The sequence below is a fragment of the Mus musculus genome, chromosome 9 (genome assembly GCF_000001635.26).
Source record: "Mus musculus strain C57BL/6J chromosome 9, GRCm38.p6 C57BL/6J".
Classification (NCBI taxonomy): Eukaryota; Metazoa; Chordata; class Mammalia; order Rodentia; family Muridae; genus Mus; species Mus musculus.
This window is the reverse complement of record NC_000075.6, coordinates 21,400,119-21,421,143: the sequence shown is the minus strand read 5'-3', so window position 1 is coordinate 21,421,143 and position 21,025 is coordinate 21,400,119. Positions and strand designations below refer to the sequence as shown.

Here is a 21,025-nt window from a genome sequence, read left to right as displayed (position 1 = left end):
GCTTTGAGACCATAGGTGAGGGGCAGAGCACCCCCGGGCAGGTTTGGCCACGGTGCGATCCTCTGCTAATTCACATCTATTATTAAGGAGAGTACAGAGTGCTATGCAGAGCCAAGCATGCGCCTACAGGGTTAAGAGTAGAGCCAAGGGCTGGAGCGAAGGCTCAGCAGTTAAGGGAACTGGCTGCTCTTCCAAAAGTCCTGAATTCAATTCACAGCAACCAAAGGTGGCTCACAACCATCTGTAGTGGGATCCGATGCCCTCTTCTGGTGTGTCTGAGGACAGCGACAGCGTACTCACATACATAAAGAAATAGACGAGAGCAGAAAGCCAGCTGCCACTCTCCATTGGTGACCCTGGGCAGAGGTGTTTCTTCCCCAGGCCAGCAAGGCACCCGACAACCAGGGGAGAATGAGAGCGATAGCTTCTAGGGTGGCTGGGAGATCCTGACCTCAAGAGAGAGCCCAGTCTGACACTACATTCCAAAGCAGGGCTATGCCCAGTGGTTCCCAGTTACCCCACAGTTACTATGCCAATTTTTGTTTTGTTTTGTTTTCATTGAGAAAGGATCTTACTCTACTCTAGGCTGGCTGTGAAAACCAAGCTGGCCTTAAACTTGCAGCTAACCTCCAACTCCTGCCTTTCCAGCCAAGCTCTGGAGCCACCAGACTCAAACTCAAGTCCTCAGGGCAACCTCCCCAGATCTGCCTGGCTCTGCCTCTCTTTCTTTGTCCTGGGATCACACACTCCAGGCCTCTGCATATATAGCCAACTATGGGCCCACCTCCACTCTCTGGTTTACTTCTTACTGAGAACCGAGATAACCAACTACAGTGAGGCTTGGAAGAAGACAGACACAAGAGCTTAAATGAAAACAAAAAGTAGTAACAAAATCTTTTATAAAAAAGAATCCTTCAGAATTCCCCATACCCCAGTGTCCTTCCCAGCAACCAGGTCATGTGAGCATGATTCCCACAGAGGCCAGTGCTTCAACGGCCCAGGCAGGACAGAGGCTGTGGTCACCATACATAGTGCGCATGAAGTTTCGTACAAAGTCAGGAAAGCGCTGTTCCAAGATACTGCTGCGCACGGCACTCAGGAGCTGCAGCTGCAGGGCAGGGATAAGCATCAGCTCAGGTGTGAGCCACCAGCAGTCCCAAGAGTGTCCCCAAGGCACCAGGCATGCAGCCTCAACCACATCACAGGCCCAAGGCTAAGGGAGCCACCTTGGAGGGCCCCACCCACACCACACCCTCTAGATGAATCTCACCCACAAGGCCCTTATGGCACAGACTCTACACCCCCAAGGAAGCCCCACCGTGCCTCAAACCCACAACTTCAAATAAAAAGGAGCCATGCTGCAAACCCAATCATAGCCCCACCCCCCACCCCCAGAGTCCCAAGGCCCTGCCCCACACTTGTCCAGGTCACCTGATAGGCAATGTTGTGCACGGTTAGGTGGTGTAGTGCTGTAGTGTTGTCACTGTGTAGCAGGGCATGCAGGAAGGCTCGGCTGTGCCTGTGGGTCACACAGTTGGTGGCTGCATACTTGCCTGAGCCCTCTCCCCTCTCCAATCCTAACTTCTAAGACCTACGTCTGGCAGGTGGGACAGGGACACTCAGGGTTTATGGGGCTGAAATCCTTGGCATACTGCTTCTTCTTCAACTGAAGGTTCCCAGTGGGCACAAGGGCGGATCCAAAGCGCTGGGGACAAGGAAAGTCAGGGTCACGAGGGGTACAGGCCCCTCGCCCTTCTAGCCCTGGGGCGGGACTCACCGCTGTCCGTGTGGGGTACACACAGTCGAACATGTCACATCCAAGAGCCACGCAGACCACCAAATCGGTGGCATAGCTGGGTGGAGCCATGGAAGAAAGGGAGCAGAGTCCACCTGAAGAGAGGGTTTTCCAGGACTCCCTCCATCCTCCCCCATCCTCCCATCCTCCTCCATCCTCCCCCACCCTCCCTCCATCCTCCCTCATCCTCCCCCACCCTCCCTCCATCCTCCCCCATCCTCCCTCCATCCTCCCCCATCCTCCCTCCATCTTCCCCCATCCTCCCCATCCTCCCTCCATCCTCCTCCATCCTCCCTCCATCTTCCCCCATCCTCCTCCATCCTCCCCCATCCTCCCTCCATCCTCCTCCATCTTCCCCCATCCTCCCTCCATCCTCCCCCATCCTCCCTCCATCCTCCTCCATCCTCCTCCATCTTCCCCCATCCTCCTCCATCCTCCCTCCATCCTCCTCCATCTTCCCCCATCCTCCCTCCATCCTCCCCCATCCTCCCTCCATCCTCCTCCATCTTCCCCCATCCTCCTCCATCCTCCCCCATCCTCCCTCCATCCTCCTCCATCTTCCCCCATCCTCCCTCCATCCTCCCCCATCCTTCCCCATCCTCCCTCCATCCTCCTCCATCCTCCCCCACCCTCCTCCATCCTCCCCCATCCTCCCTCCATCCTCCCCCATCCTCCCCCCATGAGGATGGAGGATGTTTTCACACTGTACTGTGTTTCACTTAGCCTAGGCTAGTCTTATACTCCCTACATAGCTGAGGATGCCCCAGAACATCCTCTACTCCAGGAAGTGGCTCATGAGACCACTTCATTAGCTCCCCAGGAACACTATCCCCGTCTTCCCATAAGGATCCATCAAAAGGGAATGGGGACCCCAGGATTGGCTCTGCACCAGGGCTCAGGGTTCTTTCTCCTCCACCCCAACATACCCAACCCCCATCAGGTATCGTGGCTTGTCCTTAGGCAGCATGGAGGTGCTCAACGCCACCATCTTCCAGAACTGTGCCTTGCTTTCTCCTCCACTCAGACCTCCGATGGCGAAGCCCGGCACATCTCTCTTGGTCATCTCTGAAAGGACATATGAACCCAGCTTAGGAGGACTTAGGATTTTGTGACATTATAAAAGGTTAAAATATGCTACTGTCACAAAGCTCAATTTCCTTTGGTACAATACAATACTGCACTCATTTCCTATAAAACAAGACCTTGAGACAGGCATTTAGAGACACACCCTGGAATCCCAACAGCACAGGAGGCTGGGGCAGGAGGATCAGGAACTCAGGCCAGTCTGATCTGCATGACTGTGACTGGGTCATTAGTGTCCCCTTGTGCAGGAAGCCCTGGGTCCCAGCTCATCCACACATCATCCAAGTGCGGTGATGCATGCCAGTGATCCTAGCACTCAGACACGGAGGCAGGAGGATCACAAGTACAGGATCATTCTCTGCTACACAGACCAGCCTGGGCTACATGGAAGCCTGTCATAAGTCAACAGATCTGTGAGAAGAGCCAGCAAGAGGGCAAAGGCACTTGCTGCCAAGCCTGAGGATCTGAGCCCCACCCCACCCCACCCCCACCCCACCCCACCCCACCCCCACCCCAGGACCCACATGGTGGAAGGAGAAAACTCACCACACACTCACAGTATCACATGTGCACATGCGCACGCATGCATGCATGCATGCATGTGACAGACACACACACACACACACCACTGGGAGGAAGGGAAGGAGGGAGGGAGAAGACATAGAGAAAGAAGAGACAGACAGACAGACAGACAGAGAGAATCATCAAATTCAAAAACCATGATCCAACCTAGGATCAGTTTTCTAGACCTGCCCTACTACTGCCTGAGGCCTCAGGCCTCTGTCTCCTGCACTCACACCTTTACTCATAGTTAATGGCTATGGTCACAGCACCCTTGTACCTGGACCAGCCCTACCCTTGTCAGTACCTGACTCTACCTTTCAGACAAGTGGTCCGAAGATCAGCATTCAGTCCACCCTGGATGATGGCAAAGAGGTTCTGCTTGTCCGGGTGCTTATGGGCTGCGATGCATCTGTCCAGCCAGCGGACTGACCTGCAGGAGGGTCCCTGGTCACAGAACCTCAAGGTGGCTAGGGAGAAGGATGGTGGGAGCCCATATTCCCCCCACCCCCCTACCCCCACCCCCCGCATGCACACACATACACACACCCCCGCACACACCTGTGCATGGCCTCCTCCACTAGAGGGCCTGTCACTGTGCTGCTCACCACATGGTCTAACTGCATGATGATGTCCGAGCCTGGGGGTAGGAGCATGCACTGGTGAGGAAGAGGACGCAGAGGACACTCCCAGGGACCACTTCTGTAATCATCCTAATACGGATGCACAGAAGCCAGGATTTCTTTTGTACAAATAGCCTCATGGACCAGTGAGATAGATCAGCAGGCAAATGTGCCTTCCTCCAGGACCCACATGGTGGAAGGAGGGAACCGACCCCTGCATGTTGTCACTGTGGATCCCAGGCTCTTCTCCAGCTCCCAGTCCTCTACCCCTACTGCGCAAGGACTATTGACATGATGTGCCTCAGTGGTATTGCCATAGTCTAGCATACACAAGGCCACAGACTCCATCCCCAGAACTGCATCAAGTGGGTGTGCCGCGGTGTCTCCGTCCCACGGTCCCAGCATTCGGGAGGTGGAAACAGAGGAATCAAGAGTTTAAGGTTAGCCGGGCATGGTGGCGCACACCTTTGATCCCAGCACTTGGGAGGCAGAGGCAGGAGGATTTTTGAGTTCCAGGCCAGCCTGGTCTACAAAGTGAGTTCCAGGACAGTTGGGATACAGAGAAACCCTGTCTCGAAAAAAACAAAAAACAACAACAAAAATAAAAGAGTTTAAGGTTGGGGGTGACTGGATACAAGTGCTGATTGCTATTCCAAAGAGCCTGGCTTTGTTCCCAGAACCCACATGACAACTCAGAACCAGGATCAGAGAATCCCATGCCCTCTTCTAGCCTCCATGCCACATGTGGTACACAGATATATATGCAGGGAAAACACCTACATAAAATAAATAAAATCAAATAGCTAAACATGGTTGGTGTTCACATTTAATCCAAAACGAGGCAGGAGAAGCAAGCTCTGAGTTCAACACCAGTCTAGCCTATGTAGAAAGATCTAGGGCAGCCAAGGCTACTCAGTTGTTAGATTTCCAACCCAGGACTCCAACCCTAACCCTGTTAATATGCAGGCAATTCCACTGGCCGGCTCTCAGGGACCTAGCAATTGCTAAAGTTATCACCTGCCAGGCCAGGTGCACAGGGTGTGTGCTGTTGATAACAGGACTGACCAGCCACCCTAGCACACTCTCTACATTCTCTCTCACTCTCGCTCTGTGTCCCCCACCCCACCCCCACCCCAGAGAAAACACCCCTATCCCCAAAGAGCTGCCTTCCAATAAATCTGCTTTTATATTTTAAATTCAGCTTGAACTGGCTTATTTCATCAGTGGAGAAAATCTATTGCCCGTCTCAAATCCAACAAAAATAAATACAATCTTTAAAAATGTGTTTTATAGAAAAATAGAATTCGAGCTGGCAAGATGGCTCAGTGGTTAAGAGCACTGACTGCTATTCCCGAGGTCCTGAGTTCAAATCCCAGCAACCACATGGTGGCTCACGACCATTCGTAATGAGATCTGACGCCATCTTCTGGTGTGTCTGAAGACAGCTACAGTGTACTTACATATACTAATAAATAAAAACTTAAAAAAAAAAAAAGAAAAAAAAAGAATTCAAGGACATTCTTGGCTCCTAGAGTTTTAGGGCAGTCTGTGCCATCTGAGACAAGACTGAGCAAGGACTAGCACCAAGGCTGACCTCTGCGTCCTGCTCTTGTTCCATAGCAGGAGAGCACACACCAATACAAATAAGCCACAGCCACCTGCTTCCCGCTAACAATTCTGAGAGCCAAAGACTTCACACAATGAAAGGTTTGGGGACCTGAGGATAAGACTCAGCAGCAGATACCTGACGTGGCATGTGTGAGAACCTGGGTTACAGGCCCAGCTTAGAGAGAGAATTAGATAAATGGGTAGACAGATCAGACAGACAGACAGACAAGCAGATGAAGAGCTAAGGGATGAATGGGTATACAGACTATACCAGTCTAAAGTCATCCGATCTGATTTCCTAGGTCAGATCAGCTGGTGGCCATATGTTTGTGAGAGACTACCATGTGAGAGGGCAGCCCTCCATGAGCAATACTATCTCTAGGCAAGTGATGTTGGAATAAGTAAAAAAAAAGCTTTGGGCTGAGGGTTGGGCTTTGTGGTTAAGAGCACTCACTGTTCTTCCAGATGACCCAGACTCGCTTCCCAGCACACAGGTTAAGTCAATACTGCTTGTAACGTCAGGTCTGGAAAATCTACTCCCTCTGGCCTCCTCAGACACCTGCGCTCACATGTACATACAGACATATAACTGACGATAATAAAAACAAATCTTAATAGAAGCTAGCTAACTAAGCATGAGCCTGCACGTAAGCTAGAAAGCCGCGTTCCTCCATTGCTTCTGCTCCAGGGTCTTGCTTTGGCTTCCCTCAATGATCACCTGCGACCAGGAAGTATAAGCCCAATAAAAATCAACCCTTTCCTCCTCAACTGGCTTAGGCTGTTTTATCACAGTGACAGGAGGAATCCAAAACACAGACAGAGGGCTTTAGATCAAAACCAGGAGAAGAAGGAAGGGCCAGGCTGAGCAACAAAGCTTTGTTCTTTCTCACAAAACAAACAAAAACAAAGCAAAGCAAAAGGCAGAGCCAGGTGTGGCTGATCCAGGTGTGGCAAAGCCAAGTGTGGCTGAGCATGCCTGTTACCCTCCTAACAAGAGAGTGTGTTTCAGTGCACACAACATGGTATAGGGAGAGCCTGCATTTACATACAAGAACTAGGGCCAGGGCTCAGAGAGCTGGTGGATTAGCACGTGGCTCAGTTTGAGACCACCTTCCTTAAATCCTTAATGAGGGGCTATTTGTAAGATGAAATAAACCCTTTCTCCCCCCAGTTTTTTTTGGTCATGGTGTTACCACAGCAACCTTATCCTGCTATCCGAAGATACAGGGACTCAGGGCAGCCCCTGTCACGAAAGCTTGTCCTGGCTCCACTTAGCATAATAACACAGGTTTCATAAGAAGGCTTTACGATAAAGCCCGTGCCCAGCACCGGAGACATCAGACATAAAGTTCCCAGCAGATCTTTTGTACTCGTCTGTACAGAAGTGGGAAAGAGTTGGAGCTTATGTTCCAAGGCTCCAGCCCCATGTGCAGTCTACACAACATAAACTGTCCTGGACTGTAGATGTAGCTCAATGAATCGAATGCTCATGTAATATACAAAAAGCCTTGATCCTCAGTATAAAACTAGGAATGATGGCATTTGACTGTAATTCCACCACTCTGGAGGTGAGAGAAAAGGATCGGGGGTTCAAAGTCAACCTCAGTTAAAGCAGAAGTGAGGTCCAGGCCAGCATAGACTATGTAGGTCTCTGTCTCAAAAATAAGACAAAATTGGGGGCTGGTGAGATGGCTCAGTGGGTAAGAGCACCCGGACTGCTCTTCCGAAGGTCAGGAGTTCAAATCCCAGCGACCACATGGTGGCTCACAACCATCCGATCACGAGATCTGACTCCCTCTTCTGGAGTGTCTGAAGACAGCTACAGTGTACTTACATATAATAAATAAATAAATAAATCTTAAAAAAAAAAAGACAAAATAAAATAAACTACATGGATGGAAATAAGGGGCCCAAACCATGACTATCTTATCTTGTTGTCACCAATATTTTATTAAATTCAATTTGTTACTAAGAACACTAACAGCTGGGTGTGGTGGCACCTGTCTTTAATGCCAGCACTCCAGAGGAGAGGCAAAAGCGGGTGTATCTGTGTTTGAGGCCAGCCTGGTCTACCAGTCTACCTAGAGAGTTCTTGCCCAGCTGAAGCTGCATAGTGAGACCCTCTCCAAAATAATAAACAATAAGTAAATAATAAAATACATACACATAAAACAAACCAATAAATAAAAAAGGATGACTCTGTATTCAGTACTGTGCTTACAGTACTGGCATTAGTTCTCTGTTTTGTCAGGAAATGAAAACAGCTTCTTTGTCTTTTTTTTTTTTTTCTTTTTTCTTTGAGACAGGGTGTCTTCCTTTGAGCCCTGCAGTCCAGGCTGTCCACTCACAGCAATCTCCCTACCCCCACACTTCAAGATTTTAGGTATAATTCTACTACTGCCAGCTTTGACATCCAACTTTTTCTCTCTGTTGTTTTCAAGACAGGGTTTCTCTGTGTAGTCCTGGCTGTCCTGGAACTCACTTTGTAGACCAGGCTGGCCTCAAACTCAGAAATCCGCCTGGCTCTGCCTCCCAAGTGCTGGGATTAAAGGTGTGCGCCACCCCCCACCCTCCTTTTTAAAGTGTTTGTTTTGTTTGTTTGCTGTAGTGAGGATCTAGACCAGGACACTGGCAAAACACTCTAATTAACTCTTGCACATGCCCAACACAGGACCTATTCTTTATCCTTCTTTTCTTTTTTTTCTTTTTTTTTTTTTTTGGTTTTTCGAGACAGGGTTTCTCTGTGTAGCCCTGGCTGTCCTGGAGCTCACTTTGTAGACCAGGCTGGCCTCGAACTCAGAAATCTGCCTGCCTCTGCCTCCCGAGTGCTGGGATTAAAGGCATGCGCCACCACGCCCGGCTATCCTTATTTTCGTTAGGTGAAAGAGTCCAAATTCAAAGACGATCCAAACCATACGTGGCGTTCGAAGCCCTCCTCTTACCCAGAGCATTCTGGATCTCCACCGACCTCTCTGGGCTCAAAAGTGTCTCTTCTCCATCGTAGGGCGAGCGGAAGTGGACGCCCTCCTCCGTCACCTCGGACAGGGAGAAGAGGGACACCATCTGGAAGCCGCCGCTATCCTGGGGAGACCCCGCAGCGAAGCTGTCAGGAGATTGAGACTGGGGACCTCTCACCTCAACGCAGCGCCCGAGGGCGGCAACCCCAACTCACCGTCAGCAGATTGTGGGGCCAATTCATGAAGCCGTGAAGACCCTGGGCTTTCCGGATCAGCTCCGGTCCCTGTGAGGGAGAAAAAGTTAGCGGTGCCCGCAGCTCCACGGCCAGGTGTGGGTGAGCCCCGGCACTGTGGGCCTTACTCAACAGACTTTTCCAAAGACCCCCTCGCCACCCACCCCCCAGATCGAATCCACACACCGGCCTCAGCCCCAGATGGTAGGTGTTGCCCAAGCAGATGCGGCAGCCCAGGGAGTCCAGCTGCTCCGTGGTGATACCCTTCATGGTGGCCTGTGTACCCACAGGCATGAACACAGGGGTGGCTACCGTTCCATGCGGCAGCCGCAGCTCACCCGCCCGAGCTCCGGAGCGACTGCACTCAGCGACCAGCCGCATTATTCGTGGAGCGGACTCAAGCGAACCTGGGCTGCCTACCGCCGCCATTTTCAGTCCCGGAACCACGTGGCCTGAGACCACAGAGGACAGCGCCGAGGTGCCCCGAATCACGTGATCTGAGAGCTATAGGGAACCATAGCAACTGACGCCACACCCTCCACACGCTTGGGTGCTCTACTTCCAGATCCCATAGCTGTCACCGTTCTAAGGCCCAGTGCCATGGCTTACCGAGTGAAGATACACAGCGCCAAGCCCGATGACCTGTCTCTGGGATCTACAAGACAGCCATTCAAATTCGCATGGGCGTACATACAATAAATGTATTTTAAACACTCCAAGACATGTTTTTCTGCTGTATAAAATACAACAGCCGGATATGATAACTCATCAGGAATCTCAAGATTTCAGAGGCTGAGGAAAAAGGATTATGTGCAGTTGGAGATCGACACCGGCACAGTGAGTTTCCTGCCAGCTTGGGCTACAGAGAGATCTCATCTCACAAAAAGGGAGGGGAAAAAAAGATGGAGCCAAGCCTGTTATTGTACTCCTTTGATACAAGGAAAGGTAGAGGCAGGTGGATCTCTGTGAGCCTATATAGCAAGCTCCAGGAAAGTTAGGGCTATATTGTGAACTACCTCAAAAAACAAGCAATAAAAAAGGCACTGTAGGGCACTACTGCAATCCCAGCACTTGGGAGGCAGAGGCAGGCAGATTTCTGAGTTCCAGGACAGCCAGGGTTACATAGAGAAGCCCTGTTTCAAAAAGCAACAACAACAAAAAACCCTAGCCAGACAAACAAAAAAACCTGATGGCTCAGCAGTTAAGAGCACCGACCGCTCTTCCAGAGGAACTGGATTCAATTCCCAGCACCCACATGGCAGCTCACAACTGTCTGTAATGCCGAAATCTGACATACATGCAGGCAAAACATCAATGCACATAAAATTATTTTTTAAAAAAAATCAGGGCTGGAGAGATGGCTCAGCGGTTAAGAGTACTGACTGCTCTTCCAGAGGTCCTGAGTTCAATTCCCAGCGACCACATGGTGGCTCACAATCATCTGTAATTGGATCCAATGCCTTCTTCTGAAACAGTGGCAGTATACTCAAATACAAAAAAAATCAAAAGCCGGGCGTGGTGGCGCACGCCTTTAATCCCAGCACTCAGGAGGCAGAGGCAGGCGGATTTCTGAGTTCGAGGCCAGCCTGGTCTACAAAGTGAGTTCCAGGACAGCCAGAGCTACACAGAGAAACCCTGTCTCAAAAAACAAAAAAACAAAACAAAAAAAAATCAAAATAGGGGCTAATGAGCACGTACCCAGAGGACATGGTACTCCTAGCACACACAGCCCCCTGTAACTCCATTTCCAGTGGATCTGATGTCCTCCTCTGACCAGGCAGGTAAGATGGTAGCACACCCACATTCAGGCAAAATACTTAAATACACAAAATAAATCTTTTAAACAAAAACAACCCAACTTTCTCCCTGGCATGCACAAGGCTCTGGGTTGAGTCCTCTGCACACATACTCACATAGCATACTCTTCATACATGTAGTCACTAACAATAGTCTGTCATTCTGTGTTCATTTACTAAGGACCTAGCATGTAGTCAGGCGCTCAGTCATTTTTTTGTCAAAGGATTCCTATCATTACAAAAAGAAATCTAATGCCCAGAAACTTGACCCTATTACTTTATTCAATGAGGGAGGTGTGTGTGTGTGTACAGTCACGTGTTCCCACTGCCCTGACCAGAGATTTAATAAAGATAGCCAAGTGATTTTCTGTCAATATAAACCGTATCTGCCACCTCTGCCGGCAGAGGGCACCATTGTCCCACAATATTCCCAGTGAGCTGCTATGCAGAACCTGCTATGATGGGCAGAGGTACTGGGTAGAATCTGAGTCTCTTGCAGTGAAAAAGAGTAAATGAATACCAATTACCAGAAGTTATAGGGCTGACTGAGCTTAGTCAGAATGCCTCAAGACACCGAGGCTGAGGAATAGTCAAGGCCCTTGTGCTTGTGTGAGCAGAGGCCAAGGGATGGTTAATAACCTGCTGTTGCTCTCCACCTTAATCCCCAGGCAGTGTCTCACTGAACCTGAAAGCAGCTTGGCAGTCAACCAGCCCCAGCGATCCTCATCTCTACGACCACTTCTCCATACACACAGTGCTGGTGTTCCAGGTCACAGCCCTGCTTTAGAGTGCTTACATTTATGCGTGTGGGTGTAACTGTCAGCGTAGATATACCCACACACTTGCCACAGCATCCTTGTGGAGGTCAGAGTACAACTTCCAGGAGTCTGTGCTCTCTGGTCCCAGGAAACCAAATCCAGGCTGTCATCTTTATGCATTTACTCAGCTCCCTAGACCTATGCCAGCTATTTAAGAATTTTATGTGTTTTGCCTACATGAACATATATGTACTGAAAGCATCCTGGAACTGGAGTTACAATTGTGAGCTCTCATGCAGATTTCTGGGACTAGAACTACTGAGATATCTCTCCGGTCCTGTATTGGTTATTTTTTGAGACAAGCTCTCACATAGTTCATGCTGACCTCACATTTACTACGCAGTAGCTGGTGTTGATCCTCTTGCTTTTTGGTCAAGGCAGGTTTTCTTTGTAGTCAGTCCAATCTGTCCAGGAATTTGCTCTGTAGACCAGGCAGGCCTCAAAGTCAAGAGATCCACCTGTCTCTGCCTACAAACTGCTGGGATTAAAAGCGTGCCAACCTGCCTCCACCTTTAAGTGCTAGCTCATAGTACTACCATAGTAGCTGGCAACTTTTTGGGTTGAGGCAGGATTTTACTCTGTAGATGATGCTGTCCTGGAATGATGCAGTCCAGGCTGTCCACTCACAGCAATCTCCACGCTTCAAAATTTTAGGTATAATCTTCTACAGCCAGCTTCGACATCCAACTTTTCCTGTTGTTCTCAAGACAAGGTTTCACTGTGTAGCCCTGGCTGTCCTAGGAGTCACTCTGTAGACCAGGCTGGCTTTTGCCTTGAACGCACAGAGATCCACCCGCCATCGTTGGGTTTATTGACAGGGTCTTAACATGTAACCCACCTGCCTCTGCCTCCTGGGTGCTGGCATTAAAGGCGTGTGGCCCCATACCCAGCACCCTATGTATGCTATTGAATTATCCGACAGACTAGGCTGGCTTGCCAGTAAACACAAAGGATCTATCTCTGCCTCCCAGTCCCAGGGTCAAAGAGGAAGCTCATTGCCATGGTCTGACATGTGCTAGGGGGCTCTGGTTTTATGTACCGACCTTTCCACCCCTTGAGTAGCCTTCCCTGGGTCTAGACTTTTTTTCCTTTTCTTTCTCCCTTTAGTGTTTTGTAGCCTATTCTGACCTCAAGAATCTTATACTCAAGTGAACTCACTAACCTCCAGTGGTTCGGAAACAAGGACTGAGCCTGGAGACACAGGCTGCACGAACCAAAGGAAAGTACCAGGGCACTTGAGCAGTGAACTCCAAGAGTGGCTGGTGGGACTAAAGGAAAGGATGGAAGACAAATGTCACTGCAAGCAGCTGTGCGACGCTGGATTGGAGAATGTAGGCTTTGCCATTGGGGTAAATATGCATGGGAGTAGTAGTAGCAGTTTAATGTCCTCAATGGGAGGAGAGCAGGGACCATCCTGAGCCCTCCCCTGCAATTAACAGCATTGGGAACTCCGCTTCAGCACAAGGGACAGCGGCACTATCGTTGCCAGGAGATTGGAGAAGCCACTGCACATACAAGAGGCCGGGCAGAGAGCATACAGCCTTCAGAAGCTTGGGGACTCAATGAGAGAGCTGGCCAAGTTCCCAGTGTGGCAAAGTCCAGGAGTTACCTAGGAAATCATGAGGAGGGAACTGGATTGGAAGGGGTGCTGTGTGCCTAGGAGTAAGAGCAAGTGCCATGCACTGACATTTTCTGTCTAGCCATAGGTGGTCTGTGCTCTCACTGTTCTCACTTATCCAGAGGTCCATGGAACACTAAGCAGGGACTTAGGTGGCTGGCATGAGAGCATAGGTCTGGAGTCTAGACAAGGCAGGCAGGGACTAGACAGAATTCTGGGTACAGATAGAAGCTGAGAACTTCCAGAAATGTAAAATTTAGGGTCTTAGACCCAATGGTAAAACGGTGGTTTAAGGATCATGGATTCGGATGAGCACTGGAGGCGGCTCTAGAGCCTTTAAGCTGGTTTAGTTAGCCAGGGTAGAGGTGCCCCATGACAACTTACAATGCCTGGATGCCATTTTTTCTGGAAGTAAAGAGGCCTGGGTCACCATACCTCTTATGACCCCAATTCACACCCGGGCGTGGTGGCACATGCCTTTAATCCCAGCACTTGGGAGGCAGAGGCAGGCAGATTTCTGAGGTCGAGGCCAGCCTGGTCTACAAAGTGAGTTCCAGGACAGCCAGGGCTACACAGAGAAACCCTGTCTTGAAAAACCAAATAAATAAATATTCACAGCAGGAGTACAGGCCTTTCAAACGGCCCACCGCTGAGTACTTCAAACCACATTATGTCTCTTTCAAGTCCTAGAGATTTCCATTATCAGCACTGGCAGTTCATGTGTCTCGCAATGCCACGGACCTTGCTCCGTAACTCAAAAGAATCACCCAGGTCTTCCCAGGTCAGAACCCTCAAGTGACCCATCCCATTGCCCTCGGGACAGGGGTTATAACCCCAGGCCTGGCATTTGGTGAACACTGCCCACCAGTCATACTTTTCATCATTCCCTTTGCATACAAGTTTCAGCCCTTGTCCAAACCCTATCTGTTCCCCTGCCCAGGATACACTCTCTCCTCTGATCCTAACCTCCTTCTGGCCCAACTGAGGCCTGGAAGCCCAAGGACTGTAGAGAACAGCCCCAGCACTGGTAGCATAGACCCTGAACACGCCTGCCACTCAAGCATATGGTAGAAAAAAACCATGAACTAAGTGTGGCGGCATCCCTCTCTGTATAGGTCTGTCTCTCTACACCCAAACCTCTATTTGTGACTTACCTCCGGTTCTCAGCACATCAAGCACGCAGACCTGAGGTCATACCTAGTCTGGATGTGCAGCTGCAGCTGTGGCATTATGGTGAGCTTTGGGACAGAGGCCATCAAATGGACAGTATTTTGGCAGATGAGAATGGGCAAGGCCCAGGCACTGCTCAAGTAGGCGGAAGCCCCGGGCCTGCAAAGATGGCCTTTACTCGGGCATTTCCAGCCTGAAAGGCTCCCCGCCCTCTGACAAGTATTACCACCCTGGAGCAGCTGGCACCGGGAACACAGGCCCAAACCCCAAGCACCTTATCATCAGGTGGGTATCTAGTTATCAGAAGTTAAATTCCTGCTGAGACCCCTGCTGACCTTTGAAGACAGAACACGAGACGCCATTCACAGCAGCCTGGAGAACAGCACTCGAGGAGTGTGTACTTCATAAACCAGCTCCTGTCTACTTACTGCTGGCTGGGGGAGGAAAGCAACTGCCAGGAAGGCCTCCCACCAGGTATGCACAGGTCAAGGGCCAACAACAGGTTCTCTATGTTCAGGGGACAAGCTACACCTTCCTGAAGCCAGCTTCCTAGGTTGATGAGCTCAGATACGCCAGGGGTGGGCATGTGTAATCAATGGCTGCTGGTTGAGTGTCCACTGACAAACTTCAGTGTGGTAGACAGGCATCACCCAGAGCTGCAGGAAAGGAGAGCCAGTTTGGCAGAGGGTGTGGTTGCTGTTCTGGTCTTCAGAGGACTTCTAAAGGTCCTGGGCTTCACAACTCCTCCCTCAGGCTATTATCTCACTAAGGCACCCTTTGTGTCCCTTTCTCACAGCAGGAGAGCAATTTTCCTCGGCTGCCATGTGGAAAGGAGGCAGGAGCCTGGAGCAAATACCTTCTGAGTAACCTGCTCCTTGTGTGGGAAGCAGAGGGACAACTGGGCTCAGGCTGGCAGCACTATAGACTGCTGACAAGGTGAGAGGGGTTTGCTGAAGGCGCTTGGGTTCCTCCCATCAGGATGAATAGGAGGCTGGCTGGATGCCCTCTAGACCCTCTGCAGGTAGGGTCCCGGGTGAGAAGGCCTTCCTTCCCTGAAGATGCATCATCATCTGCACTGCATGAGCAACATGAGCAGCATGAGGCATGGCCCAAGGCAACACTGGCTACTGGCAGCATCCCTCCTCACCTCGAGGCTGACAACCACTGCCCTTGGGCATGCACAAGCTCCAGTCCCAGCTCAAACTGGGGGACCTTATCCAGCCCAGTCTGCTCTGCCTCAGTGTAAGATTAGACTTAAAACCATATCAAACCTGGGTGTGGTGATGCACCCCCTGTTCCCGACATCCCAGCACTTGGGAGGCTGAGGTAGGAGGAGTTGTGCAAGTTTGAGACTGCTGGGGTCCTGTAGAGTGAATGAGGACTTGGAGAACCAACACCATCCAAACAGAGAAGACATTGGAAGGCCTGCAGATGGACTCTCGCTAGTAAACATGTCTTCTCTGACCTGCTCCCCTCTTCCATGGCTGGGGGGTCAGACACCCAGGCCTGAGACAGGCATTCTTTTGTTTTTCTTTTATTTATCTACATTCAGCGGAATTCAAATGTACTGTCTGAATGATCCAGACATACCCAAAAAAAAAAACCACTGTTTTTTAAAATAAAATTTTCACTTATAAAACTGAAACACTAAGCATTAAAATAATGAAGGCTCATTAACTCACTTCACAAAAAGCATTAACAGATGACGTATCCCTTCTGCAACTATTTAAAGACACCCGATGGAACTCACACCAGGCATAAACAGACAGAGGGATCCGGAACGGCAAGACCTCGGAACACTACTCAGACAAGGTTTACGTAATGGTAACTAACAAACCACTGAAGACACGGAGTCCAAAACACAGCTAAATAGGGGTCACGGCACGGGTCCCAGCGACCACCACACCTCAAAGCGTGGCAATGTCAGCAACGTGGACGGGTGGGCACTGGCCCAGTGAACATGGCAACTGGTGATGTGCAGACTCAATCTCCCGAGACAAGTTGGAGGCAGAGGTGCAGAAGGTTGAGAGGGGCAGGCAGCCTGGGCCTTTATCTGTACTGGTAGTTCATGCTGTGCTCTGTGTTCCGACTGTAGCCACCCTGTGAGGACTGGTAGGAGCTGGCAGGACCACTGTAGCTCTGGCTGGACCCAGGTGAGCTGTAGTTTGACTGTGATGAGTAGCCTCCTGCAAGATGAAAGTGGCTTAGAGGACAGAATTGTACGCTGAGGTGGCAGCTCCTGCTTTGTCATATAGGCCTCTCACTCACTGCTACCCTGAGAAGTGGGACAAGCCTCTAGGGGCTGATGTCAAGTGTTGACTTTCTGGCCAGAGAATGGAGCCCTACAGCTCAGTTCAATCCCCTCTAACACAAGTGCCTCTTTAATTTGGTGCTACTATATAAGAACCTGAGCTAGTGTGGCAGTACACAGCTTTATGAGCGAGTGTCTCAGCATTCAGGAGGCAGAGGCAGGCACATCTATCTCTATGAGTTTGAGGTCAGCTTGGTCTACGGAGCCACACAAAAAAGAAATGGGTGGCAGAGTTGGGCAACTGTGGGCCAGCACCCAGGTTCCCCAACCCCCAAGCAAAGTCACTAGCAGTTGCCAGTATAGCCTCAGGCCCAGTGCATTCCTGTCAAGTCCTGTGCACTCTAAAGCCCTCAACCCACCCCAACCCATTTGGGCCCACCTTGTTTGCCTTGGTATGAAGAGCTGCCTCCGGAGCCTGTGCCATAGCCTCCATGTGAGCCTGTGTTGTAGGACGATGACCCGCTGGAGCCATAGCTGTTGCCTCCACTCCGGCCTCCACTCCCACTGTAGTCTGAGGAAGGAATCAGTGTGATTAGGGCCTGAGCCAAGGATAACTGAGGTAGGCAAGGGCCTTAGTGGCAAGCCTGTCAGTCACCCTGCCCTGGTCAGGCTTGTAACCCACTCTCTCAAGTCCATCTGTCTCACTGTCCCACCTCCCTCTGCTTCACCTTCCCCACCATCCACACTGCTTACTTAGTCTCCAGTCCTTCTAATTGCTGCTCTTCTGTCATGAGGACAAACTCACACCTACTCAACCCTACTGGACAACAGTGCACATAAGGTTCTGAGACCCGCAAACGAGGATGGCTCCCTGAGGAGCTGGGCAGAACCTTGGCAAGTCCCGGGATGTCAACAGCCTCAAAATGTCTAACCTGTTTAACTAGCCATAGCCTGGGGACAGAGGCCTCAGCCAGAGGTGGAGACAGGGAAGAAACTTATAGCCCAAGGTGATGCTTTCAGGTTTCTCCCTACCTCCCCACCCTCTCAGAGTCAAGACCTCACAGTTCCTGGCTAGAGCTGGGCTTCTTGCCATCCCCAACCAGGAAGTGGACACTGGAGGTCAACTCACTGAATTTGCTGTCGTAGCTGTAGTCAGAGCCCCCACCACCACCTGGGGAGTTGTAAGAGTTGGAGTAGGAGGAGTAGCTGCCCTGCCCATGGCCATAGCCTTTCTGCTTGCCCTGTGGCGTGCCGTAGCTGCTGTACTGGCTCTGGTTGTAAGGTTGCTGCTGGCCCTGGTGGGACTGGTAGCCCGAGCTGTAGGAGGCTTTCTGCTGGCCCCCATGCAGCGGCTTCTTCCCAGCATGCTTCGGGGGTACTGGTGAGTTGTAGCTGTCTCCTTGGTAGTAGGAGCTGTAGCTGGATGAGCCACCACCTCCCCCGCTGCCTCCACCACCGGCATTCCCAGAATGCCCTCCATTGCTGTAGAACTGACCTAGACAGGGAAGCAGCAGATTAGATGGATGGTCCCAGGGTGAGGGCTGGGAGGGGAGGAAGGAGCAGTCATGGGCCCTGAAGGCTGGCCCGCAGCCGACTGCTCAGAGCAGCGAGAAAAAGATTGGAGCACAAGGCTCTGCTGGTCGAGGCAGCCTGGCTTAAGCCAGCCCAGCCTTCAGCTCCACTCACCCTCAGCTGATGACAAGGGGGTCTTTGCCAAGCAGCAGCACGACAGCAGCTTTGCAGATGTCAACATTACAATGAGATGGGCTCCGAGCGTGGATGACATTCAGGACTAGCTGACGGCTACCCAGATGTCCCCAACGGTGACAGGAAAAGCAAAGCACCCAGAAGCAGTGAGCCACCCCCTTTCCCCTCCGTGCAGGAAAGGAACTTAACAGGCATAAGCCTTGGAGACCCCAGGAGGAGTTGCTCTGCCATAACCACCATGCTTCTTCAAAGACCAAGCGCTCTCAAGACAGTGATTTGAGACTCAGACACTTGCCAAGCTTCCTCCCTCCCTTCCTGTGAAAGACACAGGACTGTGGGCACAAAATGCATCCCCAGGCTCATGAGAAGGCAAGCACAGGCTATGTCTGATGGGTCTCAGTGGCATGACTGATGAGCTAGCACTGTGGCCGGCCAACAGTCTCTGGCCCTCACTTCTAATCACTGGGTTTGTCACATGCTCCCTATTGGAGACTTTGGTGGAATGGCATGGGCTGGGCTAGGCCATGGCATCACTTCAGCCCCACTGAAGAAGGGAGTTCCCATCTCCAGGCAGGCTCAAGGGAAGCCAGTGCTCAACGGGGGCCTTGAAGTTCCTATAAGCCTGGATTCCCAGAGTAGGTGTCTCAGCATGCAGACCTTTTAAGCCCAGTGAAACCCATCAAGCCCTAGACAGGTAGAAGGTTAAAGGGATACTCCCACAAAGCCTGTCCTTCCTTCCTTCCCAGGTTGAAAACTAAGGGCACCACCCCTTCCCTTTGCCCCCTTGTGGATGCACACCTCACACCCATGCTGATGCTGCCCCCAGCTACCAGCACAAGCACCAGGAGAGGCAATACCCCTGTGCAGGCCCTCCTCTAGACAGGTCTCTCCCATCCCCATCACAAAGCCACAACACTGCAGGAGGAAGTGTTCCACAATGCAAGAAAGCAAACACATGGAGACTCAGTGAGGATACTGGGAAGCCGAGGGCCCCATCACTCCCCACTCCCCAACCCCACCCCAGTATCTCCTCCAAACCCTGCCCTAGCTTCCCCAGGGTCCTTTGCTGAGCAACTGAGCTGCCTGCCTGAAGCCAGGCATGAATGAAGACTCAAGTACGGAGGGCTCATTACTTTAACATGTATTCATTTAAAAAATAATAGTAATAAGGAAGGGTAGGTCTTCAACGTCATTCAGAACTATTTCCTGGTATAAAAAGACATTATTTGCCAACAATAACTTTCTAAAAAATAAAAATAAAATAAAATACATCATGCAAAATCTTAGAAAGTTTCACTGACTTTTCGAACCTTGGGAAACAAATCACACAGTAACCATTTTGACCACTTTTTGCCTGAATAAACGTCAAATCTTGCAAGTCAAGGCAGGGGCAGTTCTGCAGCAAAGACTGCAGAGCAGGGGCCTAGCCACAGTATCACAAGACTCCCCACCAAAAGGAAGGGACTCTGTACATTACACACTGGGACAAATTTCTAGGCACACAGATTCAGTGTCTGTGTGCCAGGCAGTGTAGATCATGGTGGGGGTAGGGGGAGCTGGGAAAAACCTCTGGTGATGGTGTCAAGACTCTTCCAGCTCATTTTTAAAGCCCCATTGTGAAAAAGAAAACATAGCCAAATCCAATCCAGGAGTCCGTCACTGACGCTGCCATCAGGACTTGCAAAATTTTACCGTTATTTCCTCCTCTCAAGCCTGTGTCATTTCTCACACAAGTAACGGAAGCGCAGTTTTGATGCCTTTGCGAGTTCACTTTCTTAACTAAAACAGCCACAGAACCTCCTCGCCCCAAGGACCCACCAGAGCATATACAAAAGGTGGGAGGCCCTGCTCTATGCAGTCCACAGTCCTGGCCGTCCCGGAGGTTTACATGCTCAGTAAAAAGGCAAGGAAAGAGTCAGCTATTGTGGATTCACATGTGCTGAAACAGTTTCATCACTGCCAAAGGCATCAACCAGAAGTGGAAACTTGTGAAAAGGTTAAAAATGCATACAAAACCTGCTGTAAATTAAGACAAAGGTAGATTAAACGTGCCAGTATCTGTCTCTTTAAATAAAAGAATGCTTTCCATAAAAAGCAAAGGTGGGCTTTTGCCTTGATGCTGAACAACGCTGGCTCTAGAATTCTGTGCAAGGCTGCACACACACACACACACAAAAAAATCTCTGAGAAAAGGGTTTTTCCACTTAGTGTGAACTTCGAAATGACCAAGCTCAAAGGCAAATTCATGATAGAAACTGCCATTGTCTTAAGTCTGCAGGCTAACAGTTTCAGACAGGCTGCGGTGGAAAGCCACGGTTGAGAACCCCAGTGAAGCACAGGGACACAGCACGGACACTTTGGGTTTTGGAGTTGGAGGAAATTGGAGTAAAAAGTTGATTTTGTGTCAATACTTTTAGACGCTCTAGGAAGCCCCAAAATCATGATAGCCGTAGCAGTCTGTGAAAAAGTCACCTACAAAAGGGGGAGACAGAGCAGAGAGAAGAAATTAGAATTCTTTTGAAAAAGGGCACAGAGCGCCACATTTGAAATTCAGGTTTTAGATTTCTCTGCTCGTGTGACCCCCCAATGAAGGCTCCTTCTCAAGACAAGAGCGGTGCATGGGCAGGAAGGCGCATTCTCAAAGACTGGTGCTTAAAGCAGAGAAATTTAAAATGCCGACTTCAAAGGAACTTAAGTGGTACTCAAAGGCTGTCTTAGCATTAAAACTGTCAAGGACACACTTTGGGGATGGGGAGGTGGGGGTCTTGAGGGCCAGCTAACCTATTCACCGCAAAAAGGTACGGC

The 21,025-nt window shown here is 50.5% G+C and overlaps 2 protein-coding genes and 1 long non-coding RNA gene across 51 annotated transcripts in view; 1 reads left to right on the top strand and 2 right to left on the bottom strand.

The window, feature by feature from the left end:
• Positions 1-864: 864 nt before the first annotated feature.
• Positions 865-9,343, bottom strand: Qtrt1 (queuine tRNA-ribosyltransferase catalytic subunit 1). 8 transcript variants are annotated; one of them, XR_379128.4, is made up of 10 exons: positions 9,047-9,343; positions 8,843-8,911; positions 8,613-8,751; positions 4,001-4,079; positions 3,747-3,872; positions 2,722-2,860; positions 1,778-1,853; positions 1,596-1,705; positions 1,432-1,519; positions 865-1,108 (listed from the first exon to the last, which is right to left on the bottom strand). XR_379128.4 is itself a non-coding variant. In NM_021888.2 (10 exons), exons 1-10 carry the CDS (start codon positions 9,287-9,289, stop codon positions 956-958), a joined length of 1,212 nt encoding a protein of 403 aa, NP_068688.2. In that variant the 5' UTR covers positions 9,290-9,307; the 3' UTR covers positions 865-955. The 8 variants fall into 8 exon arrangements, 4 of the variants coding, with proteins under 4 accessions (NP_068688.2, XP_006510587.1, XP_011240885.1 ...); XR_001778954.2 differs by having other exon boundaries at positions 1,778-1,890; positions 3,757-3,872; NM_021888.2 differs by having other exon boundaries at positions 3,757-3,872; positions 9,047-9,307.
• An 80-nt stretch (positions 9,344-9,423) lies between these two features.
• Positions 9,424-15,902, top strand: Gm16853 (predicted gene, 16853). The gene is made up of 5 exons (NR_045742.1): positions 9,424-9,697; positions 12,582-12,823; positions 13,777-13,873; positions 14,208-14,736; positions 15,059-15,902. It is a non-coding gene; the product is annotated as a predicted gene, 16853 (long non-coding RNA).
• The window catches only part of Ilf3 (interleukin enhancer binding factor 3), a 37,633-nt gene continuing 32,388 nt past the window's right edge, over positions 15,781-21,025 (bottom strand). For 19 of the 42 annotated variants that reach the window (XM_017313138.2, XM_011242404.3, XM_030244068.1 and 16 more), the window contains 3 exons: positions 17,643-18,008; positions 16,953-17,084; positions 15,789-16,448 (listed from right to left, as the gene is read on the bottom strand). In XM_017313138.2, the coding sequence (XP_017168627.1) occupies positions 16,312-16,448; positions 16,953-17,084; positions 17,643-18,008 (635 nt within the window). In that variant the 3' untranslated portion in view covers positions 15,789-16,311. Of the gene's footprint in view, positions 16,449-16,952; positions 17,085-17,642; positions 20,693-21,025 lie in introns of those variants that run through there. The other 23 variants (XR_003947788.1, XR_003947787.1, XR_001778804.2 and 20 more) reach the window with 10 other exon arrangements.

What these genes read in the sequence shown, in the direction of transcription:
- Qtrt1 (NM_021888.2), bottom strand. Translation starts at nt 9,289, where the DNA reads ATGGCGGCGGTAGGCAGCCCAGGTTCGCTTGAGTCCGCTCCACGAATA. An exon ending in TCGGACCACTTGTCTGAAAG is followed by an intron (nt 2,861 to 3,756) that starts GTAGAGTCAGGT and finishes ATGTCCTTTCAG; the next exon opens with AGATGACCAAGAGAGATGTG. An exon ending in TGTACCCCACACGGACAGCG is followed by an intron (nt 1,706 to 1,777) that starts GTGAGTCCCGCC and finishes CCTTGTCCCCAG; the next exon opens with CGCTTTGGATCCGCCCTTGT.